We start from the raw sequence: 26,762 nt of genomic DNA on the forward strand, positions 1-26,762 counted from the left end.
GCGCAAAAAGTGATGGACCCGAGACATCGTTGTTCGGGTTTTCCGACAAATAGTGAGGGGCTTCCTCGACCTCGGCGCCCTGGCTACGATACTGCTATCACTAGCCGTGCCTATCATGCCGAGACTTTCGATCTCCTGAGATATGGACGTCGGTCGTGTTCAACATCAGTTGCTTGAGCATGATAATGTAGCTCTGAGACGATATCGTCGTTCGAAACAGCCAGCTTGAGGTCGAGGGTCGCGCAGCGGCGTACATACTGGACTCCACGCGCGCGTGCTAAATTCACAGCGCGGGCGCTTTGATCCGGGCTTTTGAGCCGAGGTCACTCTTGAGTGTGCGTGCAAATGCGCACATTCACATAGTTGAACTACATGTTGGCGAGTGAGGGTCCCTTGAGCGCGTGTCATACAGGGAGGCCGCAGGCCACGAGAGCTCGAGGACTATAGCTACGGTCCTTTTCACGTTGAATAGTCAGCATCAAGACGGGTTTACCCCTTTGCCTTCCCGTTCTACCCTTCCGCGATTGCAAGACTGATATGTTGACATCCAAGCCGCGCAGAAGGCTGCGCAAATGCGATGAAATCGCAATTCCCGCGAACGCGCGATATCCAGCTGCCGACAAAGCTGTCCATGTTTGTCGCAGTATTCGTAACGTCACAAGAGGCCGCTGTTGGGCGCCCGTCCGTTAGATGGGCGTATCTTGGCTCGATGGTGCTTTGCACTGGAATGATCCCGACAAGCCCGACTGGTTTCAGCTCCATTACAAGCGATGGTGACGGAGTTGACGGGTTGGACGGAGCAGAGAGCGCCAGGGAGAACGTTCAGTTCTCTCGCCATTGATTACCACACGCCGCACACCTGCGTTAGCGTCAGATGATGACTTTGGACAGGATGTTGAGTCAACCACGTACCGGTAGACTGAGCAGGAACGAAGTAGTGTCTAGTGTCAGCGCCGCAGAACAACAGCATCAGAGGTGATACATAGGTAGCGCACAGGTAGTCATCGGTTCGTCCGCGGATCGGATCTGTAGCTGGTAAAAATATGCTCGACCATGATCGCACTTGGGACAGGTGGCTGGAGAGCCGAGCATCCGACGCTGAGTTTGTGGACGTATATCGAGAAAAAGACGAGAGAGACTTACCAGACGTCGCATCCGCATGCTCCCACATCTGGTCGCCGCCGAGGACGTCGTCGACTTCCTTGCGCTTGAGCTTCGTTCGGGACGTCATCTGACAAATTCCGAGCGTTCATCTCACATCCCGAACCTGACGGAACGCCATGCGCCCCAACGCAGAGAAACGGGGGCGTACTTGTTTCGTGATTGGGAATTCATACGGGCAGGTGTTGCACGCCCACTTGTTGTACCCCGTCTCTTGCGAGATGACGAGCAGGTTCGCGCACGTCGGGCAGAACAGCATCTTCGTCGACCACTGCCGATCGGTCGCGACAGAGAGATCTGAATGATCCGGGCGGGCGAAGAACGAATGGCAATAAAAGCAAGGAAAAGTATCCGCGCGCGTGTCGCGCCGTGTATAGATGAAAGCGGTGTGGACGCTATAGATATGCAGCCTCGCGCAAGATTTACGGCGCAGGTGAGCCTTTCACATTTCCCACTCTACCCCCTTGGCCCCTCTCCTCGCACAAAGACACACTCTCGAGCCCTTGCAGGTTCCCCCGATCAACGATGGCTAGGCCACGCCGCTACTCGCCGCTCATCACGCCCTCCCTCGACATGGGCGAGCTCGTCTGCAAAACGCTCGATCACGACGCGACCGACGTGCTCATCGACAAATGGCTCGAGAACCGCAACGACGCGTATTGGTCCGTTTCATTCGCCTCTGCAGGGTCGCCGACCCTCATTTTCCACCCGTTACTGTCGTATAAAGGGATTGGTTCGCCGCCGTGCGCGAGCGCAAACACGCCGCGATGCACCCCAATCAACAGATCTTGTTGTGGCAGAAGGGAGATTTCGTGCCCGAGAACGTGTTCTGCCGCACGGTCGATACGGGGCGGTTGATACCCCTGGATAGGACCTGGACGACGTACGTGACGACGCCTTTCGCGAACGTCGAGTGCGGTGGGGATGGGAGATCTGAAACCGTCATTTAGACATGTATACCACCATCGATCTCTCCAGGAGCGCAAACTGAGCATGATGCCCGTCGTGTTTACCATGGTATGCGCCTTCGGATTGTCCACCAGCACGCCACTCACATGTTGGTATAGTTACCCGAACTAATGCTATTGAGGTACTGCCTCAGAGACAGTTCTCCCTGGGCGTAAACAGGCTGATGGATGCTTGACAGGGGCATGCATGATCACGGCAGTGATGATGTGTACATTATAGTAACCGACATGAAGCGGCAAGAGATGGAAGACGTTACCGCATATTTCCAACTTGTCTGCCAACATACAGCCAAGTCGCATCCTATCAAACCAAGCGCCGAAGGAGAAATTCTACGCGAACGTGCGTTGCGTTCACCCTCCACATCAGCTCTACCAATCTTATCCTCTCGCAATCAGACATGCGACTGACCCATACGCTCAATCGCCAACGCCGGACGCCCTGCTTCCCCCAGATCGACCTCACCCTGCGCGCGATCCTGGCCGAAAAACGTCCTCCGTTCATCATCCTCTTTTCGCATCAGGCGACCTCCTACTCGCAGATCTTCTTCACCCACCGCCTCTTCGTTCCCAGCGTCGAGATCTTCCACGACTTCCCGAGCGGTTGCCCGAACCCGTGCTGCAACGACGAGTGCGAGATGATCCGTTTCCCGCGCAAGGGGCTTGACGGCGCCGCCATCCTGCCCATCAACCGCAGGCGCAAGCTCAAGACCGCCAAGGACGGGAGAGGCGGCCGTGGAAGAGGCGGGCGCAAGGTCCGCGCGCGCGAGATGTGCAACTGGATCGATTGTACGGTCTGCTTCGACGAAACCCCCGCTAGCAGCACAGACTCGAGCGAGGGCAGCCAGAGCAGCGGCGACGGGCGCGACGCGCCGGAGACTGCGCCCGCGCGGGTCCCGGGCCGGATATGCAGCAAGTGCAAACTCGTCAAATACTGCAGTCCGGAGCACCAGAAGCTCGATTGGGACGAGCACCGGCGGGTGTGCGTCCGCCCAGCGTCGACCTAAATTGTCTGCTCTCTCGGCGATAACCATTTGCGGGCGTTCATACTAGCCCGTATACCGAGCTTTTCTCCTATTTCCCTTAGTCTCTAGTCAAAATTGACTTATACCAGGTACCTCCGACGGCTCTCACTGTTCATCCGAATCACTCCTGTTGTTTTTGTTGTAACACTCCCAGTGTATACGGTCCCGATTCGCACGCGCCTCGTACATGTAGGACGCGTTCATTTATGACATCATTCCCTCTTGTTGCCTCTTGTCCAGCTAGTCTACCATGTCCATCCGATACATATCAGCCAAGCTCGCCCAGCAAGTCGGCTCAAATGCTATCTGAGACATGTCATACAAGGAATTAACAGGATGAACGATAGATCGATGAAGAGCTGATGGGCGCTGCTGGCGCCTTCAGCCTCGATCAGCTCATGGAACTTGCGGGTTTGGCCTGCGCGCAAACCCTCCAACGAGTTTACAGCAGAGAGAAGTACCCGCGTGTGCTCGTATGCTGTGGCCCGGGCAATCAAGGCGGCGATGGGCTCGTCGCTGCGCGGCATCTGGGGATGTTCGGGTACAAGCCCACCATCTATTATCCGAAGGTAACGCACATTTCACGAGGACACACGAGAGTATGACTCAAGCATGGACCACTTAGCCGGGATCGAAAGAGATCTACAAGGTCCTTTGCAGCCCTGTAGCACGTACGAGACGCGCTGGCTGATCCGGACTTAACAGCGCCTACAGCAGCAATGCGATAATATGAAGATCGAGACCCTTCCCCCATCCAACGAGACCGGGCCGCTGAAGGAGGCCTTGAGCAAGTCGGACGTCATACTCGACGCAATTTTCGGTGAGCCCCAGGCCCCATCCCTTCGTAGAGTCCTTCTGAATGAGCATTGTGCGGGTATAGGGTTCTCATTCAAGGGTCCCGTCCGGTCACCCTTCGACGAAGTGCTGAAGCTGATCACCGAGTCGAGGCTGCCTATTGTCTCCGTCGACGTGCCATCGGGGTGGGATGTGGAAGAGGGCAACAAAGCCAGGGTCGGGCTGAACCCGGACGTCCTTGTTAGTTTGACGGCGCCAAAGCAAGGGGTGAAGGAGTTCAAGGGAAGACACTTCCTTGGAGGGCGATTCGTCACCAAGTGGGTCCTTGGACTTGATTGGAGAGTCGAGTGGCTGACCGTCTTTGTTCTGGCAGAGCGATGGAAGAGAAGCTTGGTTTGAACCTGCCGGAGTACCCCGGTAGCGACCAAATCGTGGAGTTGCCTCAACAGTCCTAACTAGCGCATAAGCTGTAGATAGAAGGCCTCGGCCTGCAACCGTAGTATCTCAAACAGCCACAGCTGTTGAAGACGTTCTCGAGTATGGTGGAAGTCTCGGATCCCGTTGATACCATTGTCGAGCATCCAGCAGAATCGGGAGATATCTGCGCGTCCGGATAACTTCTTCCTCGTCATCAGAGGAGTTCTCGTCCTCGTCCACGGTCTCTTGTTCAACTGCAGTCTGTTTGCGGCTGGCTGCTGGACGTCGTTCCAGCTTGCGCGGCGTTGTAACCTCCTGGTTCGGATCTGAGGCCGGGCCCATGTCTTCGTCTTCGTCCTGCACAGCAGGGGGTTCTGGCACCAGCTTGGGCCGTTTGTGCGTCGGCGTCGCTGGCACGGACGACTTTTCTGGATCGAAAGCGACCTTACGTTTCGATGGTGAGACGGAGCCCGGAGTATCACGTCTCAAAGCGGACTTTCGAGGTGTCATCAGCACTTGCAGACGAGAGCTTCCAACGCCGGCCTTTTGAGGCGCATCCTGTGACGGAGGCTCAGCAGCTTGTGCAACCTCGCTTGTTTCCTCCAGCTCCGATAGTGGTTCTGTTGCTTTCGCCTTCCCTTTGGACTTCGGAGTTGGCTCCGCTGCTTTCGCAGTGCCCTTCGCTTTGACAGGCGAAGCTGATCTACTCTTCGCCTGCGCCCGCGCCTGAAGGTCTGCAACCTTCGCCTTCATCCGCTCTCCTAGTTCCTCGCACTTCTCATCGATAAGCGCCACGAGGTCGTCGAACTCCCGCTCAGTGAGTCTGTTCTGGTCGATAACCATGTTGCGTGTGATACGCTTGAGCTAAAGCCACCTAAGTGAGCGCGCCGTCGTGGAGGTCAAGTACGTAGACGTACTCCGAGAAGCTGGCACACCCAGTAAAACACCGCGCTCTTCGTAAGCACAGACTCGGGTCTCTTGCGGAAATAGACACCCTTTAACAACGTGGCTTGTGCCTCCTCCATCCACGGAACGACCATCTCTCCGCGCTTGACCATATGTAAGTCGACGAGGGATTGGTACGTTACAATCGGTGGGGCTTGGGACCGCGTCGACCGGGACGGCCCTTCAGTGTCAGTCTCGGCGAGTGCATGGCGGACGATCTTGAGTGTGCTGGTGAACACGCGGGGCGCGAGACAGGATGCGACCTGCGCGACTCTCTGCGCGACGTCTGCGTTGCCTAATCTGTGATATATAGCTATAGCGCGACACAGAACGTAGACAATGCAGAACTCACTCCTCGGATGCAATCAATGCGCATATAGCCAGAAGCCCCGTAGCGCCGGCACCTAGTTCGTGCCCTGAGCCAGGCGCGGTTCGGGCTTTCGCTGTCCGCAAGAGGGCAAGAGCGCGCGTCCGAGTTTCGGATTTTGCGCAAATACGTTGCAGCTGTTCTTTTTCGAGAGATGACATCCTATATGGTATCAGAGACACGATATGAAAGGGTGGAAAGTGGTCGATAGCGGAAGTTGCATTGTAAGAGTCAGCCACCACCGCGTTCGCGTCTAACATTGTGGGCACGGGATCACCCAACGGTTTGTGCCACGTATACGTGCCCGGCGCGTTCAATCTCTATCCTGTCTTGACCACGAGTGCAAATATTACTTTCTGATTGCAGATTACCACGGCAATGTGAACGAGATGACAATGCTAGCGACGTGTGTGCATATATGAACAGAGACTAAACCAAAGCGGATGAACCAGTATGACACAGATAGGAAACATGAGCGTGATACGACTGAAGTTAGGAAACACTGTCCGGGTTAAAGTAATTCGAGAGATTATTCTCTATATCCTTGATCCTGTCGTTGATAGACCGTTTCGCGCTTAGCCTGCAATCCTGATGCATGTACGTCGCACTTCCCCAACGGTCAAAATCCTAGCCGACGTTACATCAGTTCATACCCTGACTCATGCACGCAACCGAAAGACCGTACCTTGGCAATCGTTCTCAGCCTCCCAAGCACATCCGCGAGTCCAAGCGCCAAGATGCCGTCACTCCTGGTCTTCTCCTTCCAGAACTCGAGCCAGCTCTGGGTGCACCCGTGCTGGTGCCAAGTCGCACCGCAGGACGTCGCATGCTCAAACGAAGGCGGCCGTCCTCGCAGCTTCTCCCACTGAGAGGTCAAACAGTGGTACCCATGCAGAAGCCTCAGCTGCTGTGCAGGCGATACGACGAGCTTCCCGTCCGCATCTAAATCGCCCTCCACGAGTCCGGACGCGGACCCAGGCTTGACCGCAACGAACGGAACGCGGTGCATGACCTCGAGGTACGCGAGCCCGCGGAGTGGGCGGAGATCGAGTTCGTCAGCGAGCGTCATCGCGAGGTACGCGTACTGCGGCGAGAGCGCCATGAGCTGTCTCAAAAGGCCAACGACGGTGTTGAGCAGCTTCTCGTGACTGCAGAGCTGCGCGAGGCGGACGAGGCGCGTGAGCTCCTGCCCACTCGCGCCGAGCGTCGCCGCGGATGGTGGTGCACCTGCCGCTGACGCGGCTGCGAACGCGCGCGAGAATGGAGACGGTTTGCGGTTGAGGTAGGCCTGGATGGCGTCCAGGGCCCACGTCTCGAGAGACTTGAAGGAGTACTTGTTCGACACTTTCGCTATGTCGATGAGATGGGCAAGATCGGTCCAATGATCCGTGTGCACGGCCATGAGCTCGTGCGGTCTGGGTAGAGTCCGCCTCAGCATCACGGTGCGATCATTGGAAGCGGATTTGGGTGACTCACAGCGCATATAGAGCCCCTTCGATGAGGAGGAAGGAAGGATTAGATGAACTACCCTTATGAGTAGGTCATACTCACAGATGAAGTTCCTGAACTCCGTGACCGTATCGCTGGGCAGGATAACAGGGTTGTCATCGGAGGTGCCTTCCCTCGAGGTGTCACCTTGCGGCAACGAGAACATCACGGCAAACGACGAGCCATCCTTAGACAATATGCTCCGGTGTACCTGAGCCGCCGCACCATATCCAGTACGTTAGTTCCGTTTCCCGTCTCCCGTCGATTCGGACGATAAGGATGATTCCTCGCACATTGAACAATGTGTTCTCCACTCGTAGCACGCAACTTCCGTCAGGGAAGTAATAAGTGTTGTCTCGGATCACCTTCGGGGCCTCTCCCGTCATGACCCTCTTGGCGGCGCGGGTCGTATCTTCATCCTGAAGGTCCGGGGAGCCAGGTCGCTTGCGATCGAGGGTAACGGAGCGGTCGTCGTCGTCCTGTAGCTGAGACGACGAACTAGGCGTAGGTGAGCGCGACTCCGCCATCGAAGTGCGCAAAGGTGGTGGACGATGCGGAGAACGATGGGGAAGCTGCTTCGGTCGAGATGACTGGGGTCGGCAACTCCCGAGGCCATATTACAGTGTAAAGGCACTGGTTGATGCACTCAAAACCGGCAGGCTCCTACACTTCGCACATGCCACATTCTCTTTCTTTTGACCACCTACAACTATGTAAGCTACTACTTCCACACTGCACAAATTTTTTCGGATGAAATCTGGGCGGAAGTTAGCAATGACGGTTGATCCGCCCAGGGGAGGCCTGGCACGCAGAAAATGTTCGTTGATGCAGTGGCAGTGCCCCCGGCAACTGATGCAGCCATCACATCGGGTCACACCGTCGTTTTATGCCGGTAAGCTCTCACACGCTCCCAAGGCGCGTCGTGCGTTGGTGCATCACCCTCCGCTCTTCAGGATAGGCTCTGAGTTGCTACCCGCCACAGATGATCCTATGTCACTAATGAAAACTGCACCCAAGATATAAAACAATGCATTGGTGCTTTATGGAGGTTATCCGATTGTAATTGGAAGCGAAACAGGATGCACATCTTATGGTACATACTCAAAACAGCCTGTTCGCGAAAGTGAACGATTTTTATAAAATCAGAGAGTCCTTCGATTCGTTAGAAAACTCGGATCTAGTATATTCAAGCATGAATCTACCCCCTTATTTAATCTCATAACTCTCAGACACTTCCTTCGTGTGGAATTGTCGTTTGCATCAAGGAGTGCGGCTGCATCAAGCAGTGCCTTTACACTGTACTGGTCCTTCTGCCGCAGTGACTTCTTCCTGCGATTGGACCGACTTTTGCGCGACTGAACTGCTTGCACATGTTCTTCAGACGGAATGAGAGATCAAGGTGGCATTTTGAGTCAACGGCAGGACGAGCTTATGATACGAAGTCATGAAACTATGGTTACATTGAATTTAAGTCCGTGTCCGTGTCCAGTCTAGTAGTCACCAAGGCCGGTCGCGCCCTCCTTGCGCTCCTGGCCACGATCCTGCATGCCCTCGTTTCGAGTAACCTTGCCGGCAGCCTTCTCCAAACCACCCATTACCCGTTCGCCCACGGAAGGCTTCGCAGACTGGTTGGAGGCGTAGTTGTCCCCCTGCCCGCTCTGGTCGCGGTCGCGGTTCTGGCCCTGACCCTGGCCCTGGCCCTGGCCGAAGCCCTGGCCGGACTGGTTGTTGTTGTCCCAGTTGTCGGCGGAGGTGGTGTTACCGGGGACACCGGTGCTGAAAACATCCGCGCGTCAATATCGCGTCCGCGAAAGTAAGGTTCAGATGGATAGCTTACCTGCCAATGCCGGTGGAGCCGGCGTAGTTCGCGTTCGTACCGTAGTTCGGGTCGTTGATGTCGGTCTGGTTCTGGCGCCCGCCGTAATTGTCGGTGCCAGACGACTGGGTGTTGGAACTGTTATAGCCCTGGTCCTGAAGGTTCCCAGTGGGACCGTTTCCGGAGTTGTCGAAACCAAGGCCGCTGCCCTGGGTATTGTCAAATCGGTCCTGCTGACCGTAGTTCGAGCCAGAGTTACCTGAATATTGTAGTGAGCAACACGCCATGGACGGAAGGGTACGAGAGAAACATACCGGAGCCTTGCTGGCCACCGAAGCTGTTGTTGTTGTCGTTGTTGTCGTTGTTGTAGGACATGGTCAGATATAAAACGTGAGGAGAGAAGTGGGCGAAATCGGTGTTTTGCAGTGGTTGCTGGGTCACTTCCAGCCGCCGACGTATTTATGCAGGATGGGAGCGCCGGATGACGCAAAATTTACTGCGTAAAGTAGCTACAGTCAGGTGGCGAAGTGGGGGTTATGGCGTCAGTGGTCCGCCGACTACCTGGATGGAAGGTCGAACTACAAACGTTTGTATATGGTCACAAACGCAGAATGGAAGTGTGGAGACACCAATTGCGACCGGATCGTCACGTCGACAATCCGCATACTCGTCATCGCCGCGACATATCGTAAGATACGGGTCGAGGCGTATACGCCCCCGCTCTGCGTGGTACATGCAGCGCCTTTCAAGCTCCCGGCCTTCTTCGGACCGCATTGGAGATGGAGTGGAGGAGAGGGTGAGACTAAGTAGAAGGCAAAATGTCCGAAATAGGTAACGCTGGTAGCACGCCACAATGACATCATAAGGCGCCGTGCCTTGCTTGAGTGGGACGCGGCCGAGTTCAGCGTGGACGTGGAAGAAGGACCGAGCTAGAGTGCTACATGCGAATGTAACTTGCTGAAGGTCATGAGTACACGTATGAAGATTCATTTGATTATGGTGGTACACTATTTTATAGGTCGTACATCAAGCATCGACGTTGCCTTTCTACGTCGCAAGAACACGCATCCTACACATCCTTATGGGTCTCTGCGGGAGCAATCTCGCCGTTGAGGATCTTTTGTCCTTGCTCCTTCGTGCTCTTGTTGCCAACAGCCTATAGCCTCATCAGCGCGCGTCATGGCACGGCATGAAGCGCCGAACTCACAGTGCCTCGGATGTTCTTCGCGTGGCCTAAGGAGATGTAAGATCAACACTCAAGCGCATCAGAAAAAGCTCACCTATCACTTGATCTTTCCATGGGATCTTGCCCGCCTGAGGAGGCAGCTCAACAACATTTATATTCGGGTCATTGCGGTCGACCTCATCGGGTCGTACCGTCTTCACAGAGCCATCACCGGGTTGGGTGGAGGCTGCAACGGCTGGGTCATTACCCACTCGGCGTCCCAATGATATATAAATAGACTCACCCTGCTGCGGTGGAGTGCTCACGCGCGTTGGTTGAGCGGTTTGAGATGGGGCAGTAGCCTAAATACGTGCATGAGTTCACCGGAAGACCGATGATGGCGAAGCTGCTTACTTGCGACATGGATTTAGCTCGGAGGTCTGGAGGTGAGGTGTGCAGCAAACGGAGAGGGTCTGCGCATATAACTGGCACCAAGCATGACGTCACCTTCGTTTACCGGGCAATGCCGAAAGTCTGTCACCCGCGCGAGCTCATCGAGTATGGGAGAAACGATGCAAATATCTGAGAGTAATAAGTTACACAACCTCTACACCTACAGGTACAGCATTAATCGTCGTCGCCGCCGGAGAGTCCAAGCATTAGTCACGAGGAAAATCTCAAATCGCGCGGGGCATCCCGGCAAGCTGCGGCAGCGCTTCGGCGTAGTCGTCCGGGTCGGACGGCACGCTCGACGTGTTGTCCGCCCAGACGCCCTGGCTGCCGTACCCTAGGCTCCCGAGCGCGAGACCGTCGCCCATACCGTCCCATATGTCCGTCGTGAGTCGGACGGGGATGACCAGCCTCAAGTCGCGGAACGGGCACTGTTTCGGGTCGGGCGGGGTCATGGTGAGGACAATGTAGTCCTGCGAATATCGTCAGACCAATTTTGTCGGCGCGAAACAACCGGATCTCTCTTACCTTCACGAAGAGGCCGCCTGCTTTAAAGCCGCATACCTTCACATCCTCGTTGACGACGATTTGCCCGGCGTACGCGATGAAGTCGCGGCCGTCGCCGTTGAACTGGAGCTGACCTTCCCCGATGACGTCCGTGCGCCCTGTAGACAAGGGTCAAGCACAGCAAAGGCGGTTGAGGACGAACGAAGCTTACAAATGTCTGTTTTGGTTCCCAACACTAGCTCATTCCTAGGAATATGATCAGCCAAACATCGACTGGTAAGGAACTCTGATGCCTTACCGGACATCCACGGTCGATTGCCGCACCAGTCGCAAGCTAGTCGCTTGCTTGGTCGCGGATAGGAGTGTCGGAGTCGGCCCATATGACATGAAAGACGCCAACGAATACGATGAAGACGAAAAGGTTACGTAGACGGGGATCGGGTCCGTCATGCAGAATATCCTCGACGAAGGTACATACACCTGAAATCAGATTAGCATTCATAGACCCCGAGCCGGATGGTCATTTGCTTACAGACGCGACTATATCCTGAGCACTCGCAGATTTGGCCTTGATGACTGAGCTGAAAGGCCGCCAATCGGGAGAATCCACAAAACCGTGGCTATCAGGGTACGTGTGCAATGGCGGCGGAAGCGGCATAGCGGGACGAGAACGCGGGTAGTACGTGATGGGTGTAGAAACGGTGCTGCAAAATCCTCGTCAGGATGATCCTGGAACGCATCTCGTAAAGCGCACTCACGTTACCGGACTGTTAAATATATAACTCTTCGCCTTCGTGGCAATCGCGGTAATGGAATATGCGATGGAGGCATGGAAGCCCGGCACACCCTCGAGTGTCACTGAATAAGTCGGCGGCAATGGCTATTTCAGCGTTAGAGCGATTTCCAATGCGTAGAGATACCGGGAAACCCCGCAAGACGACGCACGTATTGGTCCTTGCCGTCCGAGAAGGTCATGGGTAGCGTGAGCTCGAACGAGAGGCTGGTAGGGCAACGGTCGATCGGATTGCTGAAGAGGGTTTGCCGATCGAGCAATACGCAATTCGAAGATGTCCCTTGTTCGCCGAAGTCTTTCAATGTAAGCACTCCTTCGATCTAACAAACTGTCATCGTATCTTTCCCTGTAGATGGTCGCCGCTTCAACTCACCTTGATTTCAACATCGACGATATTGTCTGGCTTGGCCAACTCAATCGACCCTGCAAACACCTGAGTCACTTCGAACGTTCCTTTGAGTCTCATGTAAACGAACTGACCCTCTATGACGGCCCCGCATCCGTACACCGGAGCTTCAGCACCGTTCTCCTGATCATGCAAGCGTAGAGTCACAGAACCGCTCTTAGACGGTTTCGAAAACTCCGTCGCCGGGCGCGCTCGGGGGATTGTCGCCTGCGCGATGCGCCGCTCGTCTTGCTGCGGCTCGGCCCGATACGACGGTGTGCGGGCAAAGGAGGGCGCGACGGAGTACTTAGGGAGGCTCGTGCTCGACATGGAGGCCCTGACCAAGAGGCCGTTGGATTAGCAGCTCCATGCTATATTTCTCCTTCGCTCCGGTGCAAGATCTGTTCGCCCAATGCCATGCGGACACAGCGGAAAAGACATGGGGGAAAATTCTTCTAGAGGACCCCTGCCCACGCGTCTCTCCTCTTCCTTCGGCGGCAAATGCCCCGATTGAGCGGACTACGGCTGCACGAACGTCGAGAGCATAAGTGCTTATATTCAGCCAGTTGATATGAGTCAATTCTTACGCCACGTTACGGTTGCAGGTGGCTTCGAGACGCAGGTTGAGATCAATCAGAAGGCTGTATTGGGATGATGGTGAAGCTACCACACCAGCGCGGCTCAAGAGCTCCGGAGTCGGCTGCGCAGCCTCTCGCAGCCTCGCGCGCCACCGGGATGTTTGTAAGAGGTCCTCTAAGCCATTCAGATCTGCTCATGCCGGCGTCCATGGCCCCGATGCCGGTTGCTGTGCTTGTGGGCCATGCTGGGGCCACGGTCACCAGTCAGGAACAGGTCGTCTTCCTCGAGAGTCGTTATCGAATTAGACTATCGCCAGTAACAGGAGCGATAACGCCAATTAATCTTCAACCCATTGGAATCGAGGGGTAATTACATAGCACTGTACTACATATATGACTAAACGGCAGCATGTCGTGGAGATACATAACAGGGAAAAGTCCAAGCCATCGCAAAGTCCAAGCCATCGCAAAATCCAAGCCATCGCAACTACTCGCTCCACTCCGTCGCATCAGCCTTGCGCTTGGTGCCGCCGGTACTCGATGATCCACTCGCCTCAGCGTCGCCCTCTGTTACTGTTGATGTCGTCTTCTTCCCGCGGGAACGTCCGAATTCCCGTACGTTGGTCTTCACACCCCACTTGTTCACGAGCTGGGCAGCGGAAAGGGAACTCGATTCAGCCTCGCGGAACTCCGCAACGATTCTTGACACGAGGAGTGGAATCTTACCTTGGTCAGGTTGGTCGATGCGGCAAGCCCTGGGAAATCTGCACCGGACACGTTTTCGTCTCAACCGATGCTGTCATAGCATGTGAAATTAATGATCCGCTCGCCTTTCGTCGAATAAACCCGGAACGGTTGGCCGTAGCATTCCGCGATGATAGGCACAGGTTCGCCCGGTAGGTTCGAGTGAATATTGAAGGCGCGGTAGCGAAGAATGAAATATCCTTCGATAGTCGACGTGATGTCCTGCAGAAAACCTGTCAGTGACCTGTCATGTTCGTTTACGGTGACAACCATACTCCGAACGTGAAGAGTAATCGCTGTTTATAAGAATGATGATGAGCGGTCCGATGCGAGGGAAGTAATATAGCAGACGAGCTGACCCCTTCGACTGGCGCCACATGCGTGAATGACTCTCCTACCAAAGCGCTGGTGCAACGCGTGCTCTCATGGATAGGATAACCCGCTACATACGCGACGATGTTTGGGTCATCGGTGTCTCGGCGCTGCATACGACGGCGAGGTGAGCGAGCAAATTCGAGCTGGTGAACGAACCACTGACCCGATGCCATACGCCGGGCGTGCCGTCCTGCGGCGCTCGGGCGGCCGCTTCGATATCCGGGCCTGATACGGGAAATAGGTCTAAACTGCAAACCAGACCGGGGAAGAGCGACGGCAGGTCAACTCTACAAGCAGACAGGTATCAGGTATCTATGACTGGGCTTGAGCGGAGTGACATTAACCCATTGATGGGGGTTTCAACTTGCTGGGGTGTGCCGTTGTGGAAGACCTCATACAATCGGAGCTCTGGGACGACGTCAGGTTGTGACTATACGTCGATGGTATGGGCGCTTACCTACGATAGGCGGGGGACTGCAGGCGGCATGTCAGATAACGTCGACGAATATGGGGAAAGGCTGGCGATCACTCAAGCGGCCTTCGATCCTGCTTCACAAACTGGAGGAAGGTTATTACGAGCTAGTCGACAACGAGCCGGGGGACTCAACGCAACCGACGGACCTTTCTCCCTCTGTCCGCGTGTTGAAGCTCCAACAGCTCGGCTCTGACGGTCTTGCCCGCCAGCGGGCCCGCATAGAAATGTATCGGGGAACCGATGGTCAACGGAGTCGGAGCTGTGGACGGATCCATGTTCGTTCGGTTGTGGAGATAGTTTCGCGTGAGACCAGAGAGCAGATTCGAAATGGGAGGTGAGAGACAGCAGCGTCGCAGAGTAGCAGTGGTGTCGTGTGGTCGCGTTCAAGGAAGAATGATCCGGGAGTGCTACAGGAGCATTTGCATATTAATGTCGAGCGAGCTGAATTCGAGATAATTCCAGTGGGGCAGAGGATGAGCCAGGGTCGTCCATGGACGTTGCGCGGGCCGGCTTACTGGGTTGGTTCGGAAGGGCGAAACGGATCCGCCGCCGATTCACTTGAGCCTCGATGCCTGCGCGGAAATTACCGGATCTTGATGTATTGGGTTCAGCAACGCTGCTTCATGATGCAGATGGCTCAGATGGCCCACGATGCTACGAATTGTGTATACAGAGGTACCGGGGGCAGGGGATGTTGTTGATCCCCTTCTTTGACATGTGCAAGACGTAAATCCAACCAGCGACGTCGGAGTTAATTTTGAGTGGACCTCCTGTGGCGATCGACGCGCTAGGATAGGGTTACCCCGCTGTTACTCCTTCGCGCTACCTACCCGTGTGCCTCTTGCATCACGCCGACGACTGTACCATAGCTGCAAGCCAATTGAGCTCTAATTTCCATTTTTTTCCGACTCCGGCCTTTCGAGGACGCTGTGAGAGGGGCTATCCTTGGCTGCGTGCCGCCGCCGCCTAGAACAATCCGACGGGACCCGCGGCTTCATAGACTGTCGCCGTTAGGCCGCCAACTTGCGGGGGCGGCGGAATCATGGGACTGGGACTTTCCGATACAAGCCGCAACAGGGGCTCGCAGATTCGGACTCGATAACAATATTCCGGGCGCCGCACCCGTCGAGCGTGCGGGGAGCGGGCAGTAGCCGTGACGTCCAACAGGAACAGCAGTGAGAGGATGCCGAAGAGTTCCCATACGGTTGTTTTCGTCCGCATGGTGCCGCAGGATGACCTTGATCTCCCGTGTTGGCAGGCAAGCCGTTCGATTTACTGGAACAATGACACCGCGAGGTAAGCTTTCAAATTTGAACATACCGACCGTTGACCCACCTTCTTCGGAGCACCTCCGTTCAGAACTGAAGCCCAGAATAGATCTGGTCGCACACGGGGCACCCGTCTTGAGTCCGTCGCCAATATCTAGTTCTTCTCACCACCTCTCGCTCGGAGGAGGCGGAATCCTCGGACCCAAAAACCATAATGGACAAGGAGAATTTTCCTAACATCCGCAGTGCCGAACCAATGAGACGTCAGCTGTCATTATCATGTCCTCCAAAGATCTTGCAGCTTGCCTCGAGGACGGGAAAAGAGGCCGGCATTCCGGACGAGAACGTCTTGATTTGTGCACAAGGATGCGCGCCAGTGCCGCTAGAACGTTATCAAGGCCCGTTCACGCATCGTGGATGGGAACCTGGCCAACTTCTCGGACTTACCTTCTCAAGGGAGAACCACTGTCGGATTGGCACAACGCGATGTGGCTCGATCACGGCGCAATAGCGGACCAGTCCATCGCTCTGGGAGGTTTCCTATCAATAAATCGGGGTGACACACCCGAGTTGACACCTCTGCAGAGCGATGCCAGAGCGATATGGGGTACTAATCGAGAAAACACGCGGTGAGCGCCGCGTACGTGGGGACAGAACGGCGCACGGTATCGACCAGCATCAGGGTCTTTGACACGATCATCGTCGCACAGAACCCGCTCCGAATTCAAAACTTCTGGCCCAAACCGCAGGGGAACCAGGTCCAGCTGGATGCCTGGAAACGGGTTCTGTAATCGCCCAGGTTGTTTGGGCTCCCGTCTGAGTTCCTCTCATACGTCGTCGTGTCGCCTGTAGAAGACTCGGTAAGCTCGGTCGTAGACCTCTCAGGCAACCAGGGCACGGAACCAGGCTCGGCAAATAGCACGTTTGTGATTGGGAGAATCCGCCCTTCAGAAAAGGAAGATCATTATTGTCACAGAAAAAAAACCGACAGTCAGGTGAGTGGCCCGGACGTTGGACATTGCTCGTTGACCTCCTAGACACACCATCGAGGACAGTGAGGCGGCGAACATGGCGTCGTAACATTTTGCACCCCCTCCCAGCGCATGACAGAGCAAATCGAACGACTCACGAACCGTTACTGTCCTATCACGAAACAAATGGGTGACGAGGTCGTTTCCTCCACGTGGCGTGGCCATCAGGCGATTGGCATGACCTCCCCACTCATGGCCGATCTTCCAAGCGAACGAAGGATATATCGGTATAGAGGCATACGAGATTTGATTTTGCCAGAGGCGAACGAACCGGTCGTGATTTTGAAGAACACGTAACAAGATATACACGTGTTACGTTGCCCGGCTGTTGAGCGGGTTCGCATTCGGCTCGCCAATTACCACAACGCAGTCTTCCCCGTGGTGGCGGAGCAAAAGATTTGTGCCCCCCCCCCTGTCGACGTTCTATATGTCCATTCCGGGACAAAGCTCAACACGGCGCCACGGCAACACACGACGAAGTCGCTGAAAGCGCGCGCGACAGGCCATCGGGTATACTGCAATTTGCTGCGCATGAATTCTATGATATCGGATGATCTGTAGCGCGATCTAACTCTATTCCTGTTCTTCCAGCCACTCAATCCTTCGGAACACAGTAGAAAGTGGAGTGGGACGTTGACTATGCACTGCATGTTTTGGCGGGGCTCCCCGCGGACATCTTTGCCTACTGCGGAGAACTTTCACCACCTGCAAATACACTCTACTGTTCCGAATATGCCTGACTGAAGACAAGCGTGGCCGTATGGGCCCAGAGTCGAGAGGCGTCGCGTGCAACCTCCGGTCTTTCCAGGCTTACCGTTGGGCATAGGAAGACCCATCTTTTCTTTCTGGGCTGTCATCGAGCATGAGAAGACCGGAGGCAGTACCGCAATAACGTTAGCATACGCTCACGTCTAGCAGCTGGCATTGTGATTCCCGCCGATCTTCGCCATGCTAACACACATTCAGGGTCGGACGGAATATACCCTCAAGCGGACGAGTAGAATTAAAGACAACAAAACGAATGTACAGCAAAGTAGCAAGACGTCCATCTTAACATACGACCGGAGTATTGGTAGGAGACAGAGTGGCGAGGTACAACGACGATGCACGCGGGAGGACAAGAAAACATTGGATCTTGGTATCTCCGATGTGGTGAAGGTTCATGCTGCATGGCTGGCGGTCGAGGAAGGCAAACCTTCCAATGTTCGCGAAGCTCCCATCGCGGACCACGGGAAGAAAGGGTTCCAGCGTCCCGTGGCCCAGGACGACGAACCCGGCAGGGGTTTAGACGGTTATCGAGACGCTGACGCGTCGCGCCAAAGTGCCGCCGATGACGACACGGGGAACGTGGTTCACTACCACCATGCCTCACAAGGGTCGGTGACAAGTCGGATCGGAAACGCTTTCTGATGCTCGAGCAACGGCGATACGGCAGGGTCGGGAGGTGAGAGCCCGAGGACGATGAAATCCTTCACCACCAGCTTCCCCGCGTTGAACCCGGGTACGCGGACATCCGGGTCGCATTTCACCTGGCATCACCACGGTCAGCAGACTGAGAAACGGCAGCGAGGATCGAGTCCAGATCTCTCACCTCGCCCTCCCAATCTAGGCACCCGAGCTGGTTCACGTTCACCAAGGACTGCCGCGACGCGTACGCCGTCAGGCTGGCCACGGAGCTCAGCGGCCTCAGGTTCCCTTCGCCGAGTATGCTCAGCCGCCATGTCTTCTGCCCACGGACTTCGACGGTTATCTGCCGATAGAGGAAGACGCGGAGGCTGAAGCGTGGGGAAACCGTCGATCCGTGCGAGAGCACGCGCGTGAGATACTCCGGGGGAAAGGAGGGGATGTCGCACGGAGGCACCGAGAATAGGAAGGCCTGGAGAGAGGATAGCGGGGCGGTGAGCTGGACGCTGTAGGATCCAGATCCTGTCAGCCTGAATTTCGAACGATCGAGATTTGTGATTAGACTGACTGGAATGGAATCGTGTCGGTGACTGCGTAAACACGAGAAGAAGGGATGAAAAGCTAGATAGCAGACCAGTCAGACGATATAAACAAAGGATCGCAGATGGATTATGCATTACATGACAATCGATAGGCTCGAAACCGCACCCTGCACGCGTCTGCATAGTCGTCATCCCTTGGAACCATTCCTCAGGACACTCCTTGAACGTTGACAGAAACGTTGCGCCGCTCGGTATCATGGGAATGCTCGAGCGTGTTCTAGGGTAATATCCCACACGAATGTATATACTAGTCGATGTTCATCAGCGTCTTATTCCATGTGCAATCGCCTGACTTCGCTACGTACGCGTCGCTTTTCTTCCACAAAGACATATGACGTCTTCGTTTGGTGACGGTTATAACGAGCGAGTATGACGTCTTCGCATGCAGACCAGGCACACCGGGGAACGTCACTTCATACGACGGCGGCGACTGCCGCGTACGAGATCCATCTTGGTACGTACGAGGGAAAGGTACGGCAAATTGTAGTCGATCAGGGTAGGTAGCGGTCTCTCCTTCGCTCCATACCGTAGACGTCTGGGAGAATAAAGGTTCTTGGATGGTGGCACCCTTCAATTTACCATCAGCATGCGTATATGCGCCCATCGCATATCATCGAACGTACCTCCGCAACAGCTAGCGATATGCGAGCCTCCAACTGAAAGAGACAACGTCAGCACGATTCTCGATCGTTGCAGAAGGGTCGTAATAGCCGTACCTGGACCGTAACCTCCACCACATTGCTATCCTTCACCAGCTGAACCTCGCCTCCGATGATCGAATTGAGGCCGTATGTCGGCACGGGGGCGTCGGGCTCTTGGTTGCGCAGTACCACCCGTATCTTCCCGTTTTCCTTCACGTAGACGCCCCGCCCGCTGGCTGCCTCGTGTTGCCCCGGCCTGGGGTTCAGCGCGAGCCGGTGTTCACCGCTCGCGGGGTCGACCGAGTAGTGCGGGGCCGTCGACCGAGAGACATAGGACGGCGGCGCGTCCGAAGCGGCAGCGGTACTGGCGGCAGCAGATCCGAGCGATCCAAAAGAGAATGTCGAGCGGAACGATTCAGAGCGGGCAAAAGACGGGCGCATTTGCATCTATGGGCCCCTCGTTAAGCAGCGTTCTCGAGACGGCTCCGTTGTCTATGCCTTGTTGATGGTGGTCCGCGCTCGCGGAGAGGCATGGACCACAGCTTGGAGCTGGTCAAGGGCAATGGGCAAGACCAAATCGTGAAAGCGATCTCAATTGACGACGGGCTGGGCACCATGGCCGTGTGCTCCATGTGGTACCGCGCTAACTTCGATCACGACGGCGCTGAACTCGAGTGGACGAGAGCGCATTGCGTGATCGCTTCTGCCATCCTTCTCCCGTTTTGGCTAGAATGCCGGCTTCTGAATATCCGAGTAGACTACAAACATATATACTGCGCATTACAAACATATGTACGTATATACTGCGCATGCCCTGCGGCCCTAGTGCAATGCACGGATAGAATTGTGTGCGAAATACAGAGACCCCATCGTAGTTTGAGCGCGATCAGATCAAGTACCATCACATCGTTTACATAAGACAAACAATAAATCGGTATAAATGAAGAGCAAGAATAGTGGATGGTGGTACAGTAAATGTAGTCCAAGAAACAACGGTAGATCAACTGCGCCATCAGGTGCTGAAGGATGGACGCGAGAGCGGCAGGAGCAGGTTGAACGGCAGCCAACGGTCTCATCTCCTCTGAGCAGCAGGAGCAGGTCGACTATCCTCCAACGTCGCGAGCGTCTCCTCCAACGCCCGCGCCCTCGCCGCATCCACCGCCTCGTTCCAGTCCTCGTCCACGCTCCTGTAACTCACCGGCCTGCTCGGCCGGTCGCTCAGCTGACTAACCCGCAACCCTCCTTCCACGACCCGGTTCCGCCCCTCCTCCGCGCGCAGCGTGCTCACATCGCTGTCCCGCCTGAACATCATCAGGTTGCTCCGGTGCGCCTCCGTCATCGACCCGGCGAGGAGCAGCGTGCTCCCGCGCGTCTTGCCGTACGCGGGCGGGGGCGGCCCCTGCCGCGCGATGATGCTGTCCTCCACGTCGCCCGTGCCGACCCCGCTTTCGACAAGCGCGGCGGCGTACGTCGGCAGCGGCGGGCGGTTCCAGGGCGCGAACGCGAGCGACGGGTTAGACGCCATCTCGCGATGCATGTGCCGGGGGAGGACCTCGCCAGGGTGTTTGTACATGTAGCGTTCGGCGCGGAGGCGGAAGACGGTGCGTTCCAGGAACAGGAACTGTGCGAGAGTCGCCACCTGCAGCAAATATGAGAACTAGGGCTCTTTGATCCGACACTCGCGACGCGCACGTACCCCGAATGCGACGTGGATGAAGATCCCTGCAGTTGCGCTTCCACCGATAGGCAAGGTGTTGCCGCTATTGGAGGTGCTGCTGCTGTCGGAGGAAGACTGTTGATCTTTCTGCTGGCGTTTCGGCAATTCCTTCGCGAGTATGACCCAGGCCACGATAACTCCCGCAATCAGGAGCACTTGGAAGGTGAACCGGATGAGGGTGATCAAGCGCATGCCGCCGAACTTGGGCGCCTTCCGGCGGGTGAAGAAGGAGATGATGGATCTTTTGGAGTGGGTGGACGTGTTATCCGCGACAGATGCAGCACCGTGACCATCGGTGCTGGCGTTTTCTCCAGGGGGGTTCAAGGGGTTTGATGAGGAAGGATTGTTCGAGTCGTTCAAGGGTATGTTGGTCAGAGCGCCGGGGTCGTCCGACACAGGAGCAGCGTCGGCTGGAGGGGGCGCGTCTCGGTCTGCCGGATGTCGGGCGGGCAGGGCCACGACGGAATGGCCGTCTTCCGAGCGTTGAGCTTGACCATGGATATCCTCGCTGTAGCCTATCTCTCCCCGTTTGGACGGTAACGGACCCGCCTGCGGTCGTTCTTCCGCCACGCTCTCCCTATGACCGGTCGAGGAGGAGGATATTGAACTTGAAGCCCCAGCTGCAGTCGACACCATCTTGATACGCAGGCGTAACTATCAGCGTAGTCGACGAGCCAGGTCGGGGGTTTTCAATGTAATGAACTTGTTAAATGAGAGAGCCTCGACTTGCGCCTGGCAAGCGCCTGAATGAAAAGAAAGTGGGTGGACGACAAGGAGAAGGAGGAGGAAGCCAGTTCGGAGCCCAGAAGGCAAGACCAAAGAGAAGAGAGCAGTGCAGCCGCCCGAGAGGCGACCCGCGCAGAGAGAGTGGTTGTCAAGCGTTGAGATGCTTAGGCGGTGCTACGACACCGGTGCAGCTGATCATGATCTCGGACCCTCCACTGACGCGAATAAGTAGGATTCATCTGATTACTTGCTTCTAACAATATGAACGTGTGTCGAGGAATAACAGTGGTTTGTTGTACGCGTATTGTCCCAGGAATGATAACATTAATGAGATCCAAGGACACGCACCCCGAATTCCCCCCTGCTCTGGATCTTATCGAACCAGCGGCATTCTCATCCTGCCTCGTGCGCCGTGAAGTATGGACGCCGTCCGCAGCGCGACAGGTCATAACAACAATTGAGATTTTGCGCTTGTATCGCTGCCAGATCTTCAACTAGCTCTCCAGCTCCTGCGTTTCCTTGGCGATGATAGGACCCAGGTCTACCACCGTCGAAAACGAAAACGTCTTCATCTCCGGTTCCTGCTGCTGTTTCTGTCGCCTGGAGGGAGTCGCCTCGTGGTCCTCCGATCCAGCCGTGTCGTCCGACCGGTACGTGTACGATACCAGCATATTAAACTTCATGGAAAGCGGAAGCGTCAGCCCGCAGCTCGAAGGAAGCAGAACTAGAGCATGTTTCATACCTTGACTTCTCCCCTTGCACTTCGCCCAATGACGACCTCTCCACCAACAACAGTCGTGTTAGCCTTCTTCTCCAGCACGCCCACGCTCTTCAGCTTGGACCCGCCGCCGTCTCTTCCTCCTCTATGATGCCCCACCCCCAACGTCAGATCGTCGTCATCCAAAAGCATATCCTCATCATCCTCGTACTCCCACGCTTCCGCAAACGCTGCGATGGGGAATGCCGAGTTTGGCAAGGAGACGGCGAATGGCGGGCGTCGGGTGGCAGCTGCGTCCGTTGTGGTGCCAGGGGTGTTCGCGGACGCGGAAGGGCCGGCACGCTGGACCGAGAGCCTGACCTGAATGGGATCGTACAGCGGGTTGGTCAGTGCCAGCTGGAACGGGTACGTCTTCCCCGCTTGCATGCCTGTTGTCGATTCCGCATCGGCAGCCGCACCTGGGCGACGAGTCGGTTCGACACGGTTCAGCACAGGTACAGAGGCGGTGATGGCGGGGAGGTAGTTCGCCGCGACGAGCTTGATCTTGTATCGTACAGACTGTGCTTTCTGCTCCGGCTTGATGAGAATATGACGACACGTAGAGCAGCGCTTGGTCTTCTTGGATTGAAGTGGTATACGAAGCGGCCTCAGGTCTCTAAGCAGCATATACAGAGGATTAGCCACACATTCGCGATTGTGAGCAGGACCGGAGACGACGTACGCGACGTGCAAAGGAGTTGTCCAGCTGGTCACCCATCGCTGTTCCAAAGTCGCCACCTGTCCGATATTCTCCAAGTGCCGAATGTACTCCGCGTCCGCCTCGCCTCCCCCCGCTCCCAGCACGCTCGCGGAAGCTATGTCTACGCGCGCCCTGTACTCCGGCATCTCGTCCTTGTTCAGGCTCCGATCCTTGGACGACCGACTACGCGCTAACGGGTGTGCGGAATACTTGGACGCCGTGCCTGTTACATCGCGGGCAAGAGCTGACGCCGCAGCTGCTGTAACAGAGCTCGAATGAGATGCGTGCCGAGAAATCGATTGTGGCGGAGGGAGAGAGGAGGCTGCACGTTGTAGGAGTGGCTCGAAGTGTTCCTTGAGCCGGTCGAATTCGAGCGCGTCTGGCGCCGAGTCTTCAAATTTCTGTAGTTGAGCTGTCGAAATGCGTGTTTAGCACTAGAGGTTAGGCCAACTGGGATGTAGATCGCACCTGCGAGACCTGTAGGCTTCTCGAACGTGATACCAACTTCCGCTGAGTCCCATCTGCAGTGGTTACAGTAGAGAAAGAAGGGCGGTTCTCCGATTGTTCCAGATGGTATGGACGATAGAGGGCCGTCATCGGTATCCGGTGGATCTGACGCTACGACCGAGAGCGTATTCCGGCAGTTCGGGCACGAGAAGCAGTTGCGCGCACATCTTCATGTGGTCCAAGAAGATTCCAACACCTGCATGATTAGCATGTTGCCCGCGCGAGCTGATATGAAGCTGACAGACCTGTTTTTCTCCGCTCGTACACTTGCGCTGGGTACCTCGAAGAGGCAGTTGGGGCAGTAGTAGCAGGAGACTTCGACGGCGACGCATTTATTACAGCGCACTGCGTCGCATTCTTCGCAAAAAAATAACGCATGGAGGGGGTGGAAGTTGTAGGAGGACGAGGCGAGGTGCGGTGGCGGAGGAAGGGGCGACGAGGAGAAGCATGGGCAATTATACCGCACACTGGGGGCCATCTTCAGTAAGGCTTCAATCTAAGCAAGCAAAACGGCAGTTGGGCGTGTATTGAACAGCCCGAAGGCCTCAAGACGCGAAGATGAAAGGCGAGAGTTGATCGCGCCAGAGGAGGCGCGCAATGAATGGTACGCGCCGTCTGCAGCCCCTTTCTTTTTCCACCATCTTCGCCCGAGAACGATGCGATAGCCGCCTAAAACTCAATCTCTATAGTACATCTATCGTACACGTTCCAATGTACCACCTGTAACTCTCAGCATAATCTCAAGCATACTCTGGCCCTGACAGAAGTTACCTGCTCTCCACATGGACACGCAAAACCCAGTCATAGAAGACGCCGAGTTCGCCTACAAGGTACATCTTCGGCTGCCGCACTGAACTATAAGAGTCATGGCGTACACGATCTATCTAAGCTGACTGCGCTTGTCTACGTAGGCAACAAACCTTGTCCGCCTCAACGATCGCGGAATCCGAAATGCTGCCGCATACGTACGTCTTACCCCGGTTTTACAGCTTGTCATCCTTAGATCGACTCCTCCCAGATTCATGAGCAGATAAAGCGGGAATCGTACACCCCGCGCACATGGCGCACCCACCCTCTCCACCTTTTGCCTCCCGAGCCCTTCGACTCCTCGCATACCGCGACGGAAAAATGCCTGAACTGGATATTCCTAGTTTCTGCGATCAACTTCTCCTTCTGGTCGGAGTGCGATGAACGGACACAGTATGCAGTTGACTGGAAGGATGGCTGGAAGACTCAGAAGCGGAAAACGTGGACAGGCTATTGGAGTCTACTGGCCGCTATCAACCGAGGTGAGAATGATCCGCACGGCTTGTCCCCGTTGTGTTCCTGAACGCTTCTCCAATAGCAATGGATGAAGGCATAGATATCATCAACCCGTCCTTCTATGCGTCCGAGACCCAATGTTCGGATGCGCTCATCAAACGTATTTTCAGACCTGCTCGGCAATCCTCCGAAGATATCGCCCTCCTTCAGGAGCGCATCGCTGTGATGCGTGAAGTTGGCTCTATCCTCACAGCTGTATGTTCGCGGCAACATTCTATGTATCCAATTGCGTGCTGATGAGTGAACGCAGAAATTTGACGGTTCCTTCCTGTGCTTCATTAAATCCTGGCGCTCTCGCTATGGTGATCACGCGTCTGTTCTCGATCTTGTCCGCATGGTCACAGATACCTTTCCCTCATTCAGGGACGAACAGCCATTCAACGGGAGGACAGGTGTGCACGTCTCCCCCTCCCGTTCCCCACATGTTCTCATTTCACTTCAGTCAGGTTCTGGAAGCGCGCCCAAATCCTCGTCGCCGAAACCTGGGCAGCCTTCTATCCTCCCTCGTCCAACCCGGCCGACCATCCGTTCTTCCCGGACGGTATCCATCAGCTCACCATGTTCGCCGACTACCGCGTCCCGCAGATCCTCCACCACCTCAAAATCCTCGACTACCCGCCCCTGCTCGCGCAAGCGCTCAAGCACGAGCGATACTTCCCGAGCGGCTGCGTCGAGGAGATTAGCATCAGGGCCGCGAGCATTCTCGCCGTGGAGCACGTCAAGGACGCCATCCTCGACCTCCTCTCCGCCTCGAAACCGGACTCGGCCGACGCCTCCTCTGATATCTGCGCCAACGGGGAGAAGGAGGTTGTGTGCAGTGTCCTCATCGACTTTTACCTCTGGGATCTTGCAAAATGGCTGGAGCAGGGTGAACGGGGCATAGAAGGGATCGAGACGAATATAATGTTACCCGCTCATCGGACACGGAGTATATGGTACTAGGCCGAGGAACCTGCCTGCGGCTATAAGACTAAGCTCACTGGCGCATACTGTCTCTGACGTTGCATATATGCCCTTGATGCTCGCCCAGCGACCTGTGCATATCTTTCCCATCTCAGGCACCCATCCACATCCATACTCAACTAATCGCACATTACCTCCTCCTGAACATCTAATGCGGAAGAAAACCTCCACCCCTCAAGGTCTCCCACCCATTCTGCGCTTGTGAATCTCCAGTGGACGCCAACACGAACCCTGAGGAGCTCCGATCAGCGCGGGTTCTCGGACGCTTCTCTCCAGCGGCGCAGTCTTCGGACCTCGATAAGACATGACGACAAGCTCCCGGGTGCGCTGGTCTCCGGCGCTTACAGTCGGGGACAAGCAAAGTCAACCAAAAACATGACCGAGTTTTTACGACCCGAAATATGCTCGGTTTTCTTTTCTTTTGCTTCAGGCATGATACTATACACATTAGTTCAAGGATTGCACGAGCAGATTGCCCAGAAAAGCCAAAATAAGAAAAATTGACCCCAAAAAATTGGCACACCCCAAAAAATGACCCTAAAATCTCCGAAAAGTGCTCATTCGCTTCCTTTTTGTATTCTGCGTATGATTCTGATGGCGATTGATAATTCTAACGAGCCGAAACGCCACAAAAAAATTAGGAACTTCAATCATGTGACTGAACTGCGTGAG

The 26,762-nt window shown here is 55.6% G+C and overlaps 12 protein-coding genes across 12 annotated transcripts; 3 read left to right on the top strand and 9 right to left on the bottom strand.

The window, feature by feature from the left end:
* Nucleotides 1-378: 378 nt before the first annotated feature.
* Nucleotides 379-1,531, bottom strand: PUNSTDRAFT_97332 (uncharacterized protein). The gene is made up of 5 exons (XM_007380066.1): nucleotides 1,313-1,531; nucleotides 1,144-1,231; nucleotides 996-1,076; nucleotides 913-919; nucleotides 379-859 (listed from the first exon to the last, which is right to left on the bottom strand). Exons 1-5 carry the CDS (start codon nucleotides 1,418-1,420, stop codon nucleotides 823-825), a joined length of 321 nt encoding a protein of 106 aa, XP_007380128.1. The 5' UTR covers nucleotides 1,421-1,531; the 3' UTR covers nucleotides 379-822.
* A 135-nt stretch (nucleotides 1,532-1,666) lies between these two features.
* PUNSTDRAFT_81838 (uncharacterized protein) lies at nucleotides 1,667-3,371 on the top strand. The gene is made up of 6 exons (XM_007380067.1): nucleotides 1,667-1,823; nucleotides 1,889-2,044; nucleotides 2,112-2,178; nucleotides 2,229-2,251; nucleotides 2,309-2,469; nucleotides 2,526-3,371. The coding sequence occupies exons 1-6, from the start codon at nucleotides 1,687-1,689 to the stop codon at nucleotides 3,131-3,133; spliced, it is 1,152 nt and encodes a 383-aa protein (XP_007380129.1). The 5' UTR covers nucleotides 1,667-1,686; the 3' UTR covers nucleotides 3,134-3,371.
* A 30-nt stretch (nucleotides 3,372-3,401) lies between these two features.
* Nucleotides 3,402-5,695, top strand: PUNSTDRAFT_81840 (YjeF N-terminal domain-like protein; the record flags this gene model as incomplete). Its single annotated transcript, XM_007380068.1, has 8 exons — nucleotides 3,402-3,440; nucleotides 3,499-3,720; nucleotides 3,777-3,800; nucleotides 3,857-3,971; nucleotides 4,032-4,263; nucleotides 4,320-5,227; nucleotides 5,281-5,608; nucleotides 5,661-5,695. The coding sequence occupies 6 exons, from the start codon at nucleotides 3,402-3,404 to the stop codon at nucleotides 4,399-4,401; spliced, it is 714 nt and encodes a 237-aa protein (XP_007380130.1). The 3' UTR covers nucleotides 4,402-5,227; nucleotides 5,281-5,608; nucleotides 5,661-5,695.
* Nucleotides 5,696-6,167: 472 nt separating this feature from the next.
* Nucleotides 6,168-7,549, bottom strand: PUNSTDRAFT_60165 (uncharacterized protein; the record flags this gene model as incomplete). Its single annotated transcript, XM_007380069.1, has 5 exons — nucleotides 6,168-6,302; nucleotides 6,361-7,090; nucleotides 7,152-7,167; nucleotides 7,227-7,374; nucleotides 7,436-7,549. The coding sequence occupies 5 exons, from the start codon at nucleotides 7,547-7,549 to the stop codon at nucleotides 6,168-6,170; spliced, it is 1,143 nt and encodes a 380-aa protein (XP_007380131.1).
* Nucleotides 7,550-8,567: 1,018 nt separating this feature from the next.
* Nucleotides 8,568-9,354, bottom strand: PUNSTDRAFT_141237 (uncharacterized protein; the record flags this gene model as incomplete). The annotated part of the gene is made up of 3 exons (XM_007380070.1): nucleotides 8,568-8,939; nucleotides 9,001-9,238; nucleotides 9,294-9,354. The coding sequence occupies 3 exons, from the start codon at nucleotides 9,352-9,354 to the stop codon at nucleotides 8,654-8,656; spliced, it is 585 nt and encodes a 194-aa protein (XP_007380132.1). The 3' UTR covers nucleotides 8,568-8,653.
* Nucleotides 9,355-10,048: 694 nt separating this feature from the next.
* On the bottom strand, nucleotides 10,049-10,567 carry PUNSTDRAFT_42143 (uncharacterized protein; the record flags this gene model as incomplete). The annotated part of the gene is made up of 5 exons (XM_007380071.1): nucleotides 10,049-10,135; nucleotides 10,187-10,212; nucleotides 10,260-10,391; nucleotides 10,449-10,506; nucleotides 10,559-10,567. The coding sequence occupies 5 exons, from the start codon at nucleotides 10,565-10,567 to the stop codon at nucleotides 10,049-10,051; spliced, it is 312 nt and encodes a 103-aa protein (XP_007380133.1).
* A 140-nt stretch (nucleotides 10,568-10,707) lies between these two features.
* Nucleotides 10,708-12,609, bottom strand: PUNSTDRAFT_141238 (uncharacterized protein; the record flags this gene model as incomplete). The annotated part of the gene is made up of 9 exons (XM_007380072.1): nucleotides 10,708-11,067; nucleotides 11,123-11,259; nucleotides 11,313-11,347; nucleotides 11,400-11,581; nucleotides 11,634-11,805; nucleotides 11,860-11,981; nucleotides 12,047-12,214; nucleotides 12,268-12,317; nucleotides 12,375-12,609. The coding sequence occupies 9 exons, from the start codon at nucleotides 12,607-12,609 to the stop codon at nucleotides 10,822-10,824; spliced, it is 1,347 nt and encodes a 448-aa protein (XP_007380134.1). The 3' UTR covers nucleotides 10,708-10,821.
* Nucleotides 12,610-13,190: 581 nt separating this feature from the next.
* PUNSTDRAFT_49876 (uncharacterized protein) lies at nucleotides 13,191-15,122 on the bottom strand. The gene is made up of 11 exons (XM_007380073.1): nucleotides 14,967-15,122; nucleotides 14,598-14,892; nucleotides 14,506-14,534; nucleotides 14,434-14,450; nucleotides 14,140-14,384; nucleotides 14,052-14,083; nucleotides 13,961-13,995; nucleotides 13,877-13,897; nucleotides 13,688-13,823; nucleotides 13,584-13,621; nucleotides 13,191-13,506 (listed from the first exon to the last, which is right to left on the bottom strand). The coding sequence occupies exons 6-11, from the start codon at nucleotides 14,068-14,070 to the stop codon at nucleotides 13,345-13,347; spliced, it is 411 nt and encodes a 136-aa protein (XP_007380135.1). The 5' UTR covers nucleotides 14,071-14,083; nucleotides 14,140-14,384; nucleotides 14,434-14,450; nucleotides 14,506-14,534; nucleotides 14,598-14,892; nucleotides 14,967-15,122; the 3' UTR covers nucleotides 13,191-13,344.
* A 2,612-nt stretch (nucleotides 15,123-17,734) lies between these two features.
* Nucleotides 17,735-19,957, bottom strand: PUNSTDRAFT_81850 (uncharacterized protein). Its single transcript, XM_007380074.1, has 7 exons — nucleotides 19,473-19,957; nucleotides 19,380-19,412; nucleotides 19,062-19,324; nucleotides 18,835-19,003; nucleotides 18,723-18,775; nucleotides 18,342-18,660; nucleotides 17,735-18,279 (listed from the first exon to the last, which is right to left on the bottom strand). Exons 1-7 carry the CDS (start codon nucleotides 19,842-19,844, stop codon nucleotides 18,106-18,108), a joined length of 1,383 nt encoding a protein of 460 aa, XP_007380136.1. The 5' UTR covers nucleotides 19,845-19,957; the 3' UTR covers nucleotides 17,735-18,105.
* A 190-nt stretch (nucleotides 19,958-20,147) lies between these two features.
* PUNSTDRAFT_49884 (uncharacterized protein) lies at nucleotides 20,148-21,935 on the bottom strand. The gene is made up of 2 exons (XM_007380075.1): nucleotides 21,094-21,935; nucleotides 20,148-21,036 (listed from the first exon to the last, which is right to left on the bottom strand). The coding sequence occupies exons 1-2, from the start codon at nucleotides 21,748-21,750 to the stop codon at nucleotides 20,470-20,472; spliced, it is 1,224 nt and encodes a 407-aa protein (XP_007380137.1). The 5' UTR covers nucleotides 21,751-21,935; the 3' UTR covers nucleotides 20,148-20,469.
* Nucleotides 21,936-22,334: 399 nt separating this feature from the next.
* PUNSTDRAFT_60625 (dynactin p62) lies at nucleotides 22,335-24,282 on the bottom strand (the record flags this gene model as incomplete). Its single annotated transcript, XM_007380076.1, has 5 exons — nucleotides 22,335-22,517; nucleotides 22,583-23,213; nucleotides 23,280-23,709; nucleotides 23,766-23,971; nucleotides 24,050-24,282. 5 exons carry the CDS (start codon nucleotides 24,280-24,282, stop codon nucleotides 22,335-22,337), a joined length of 1,683 nt encoding a protein of 560 aa, XP_007380138.1.
* A 295-nt stretch (nucleotides 24,283-24,577) lies between these two features.
* PUNSTDRAFT_81854 (uncharacterized protein) lies at nucleotides 24,578-26,259 on the top strand. Its single transcript, XM_007380077.1, has 6 exons — nucleotides 24,578-24,634; nucleotides 24,716-24,769; nucleotides 24,823-25,093; nucleotides 25,150-25,322; nucleotides 25,378-25,519; nucleotides 25,570-26,259. Exons 1-6 carry the CDS (start codon nucleotides 24,587-24,589, stop codon nucleotides 26,067-26,069), a joined length of 1,188 nt encoding a protein of 395 aa, XP_007380139.1. The 5' UTR covers nucleotides 24,578-24,586; the 3' UTR covers nucleotides 26,070-26,259.
* The last annotated feature ends 503 nt before the right edge of the window (nucleotides 26,260-26,762 follow it).

Source organism: Punctularia strigosozonata (assembly GCF_000264995.1).
Source record: "Punctularia strigosozonata HHB-11173 SS5 unplaced genomic scaffold PUNSTscaffold_2, whole genome shotgun sequence".
In the NCBI taxonomy this organism is placed as follows: domain Eukaryota; kingdom Fungi; phylum Basidiomycota; class Agaricomycetes; order Corticiales; family Punctulariaceae; genus Punctularia; species Punctularia strigosozonata.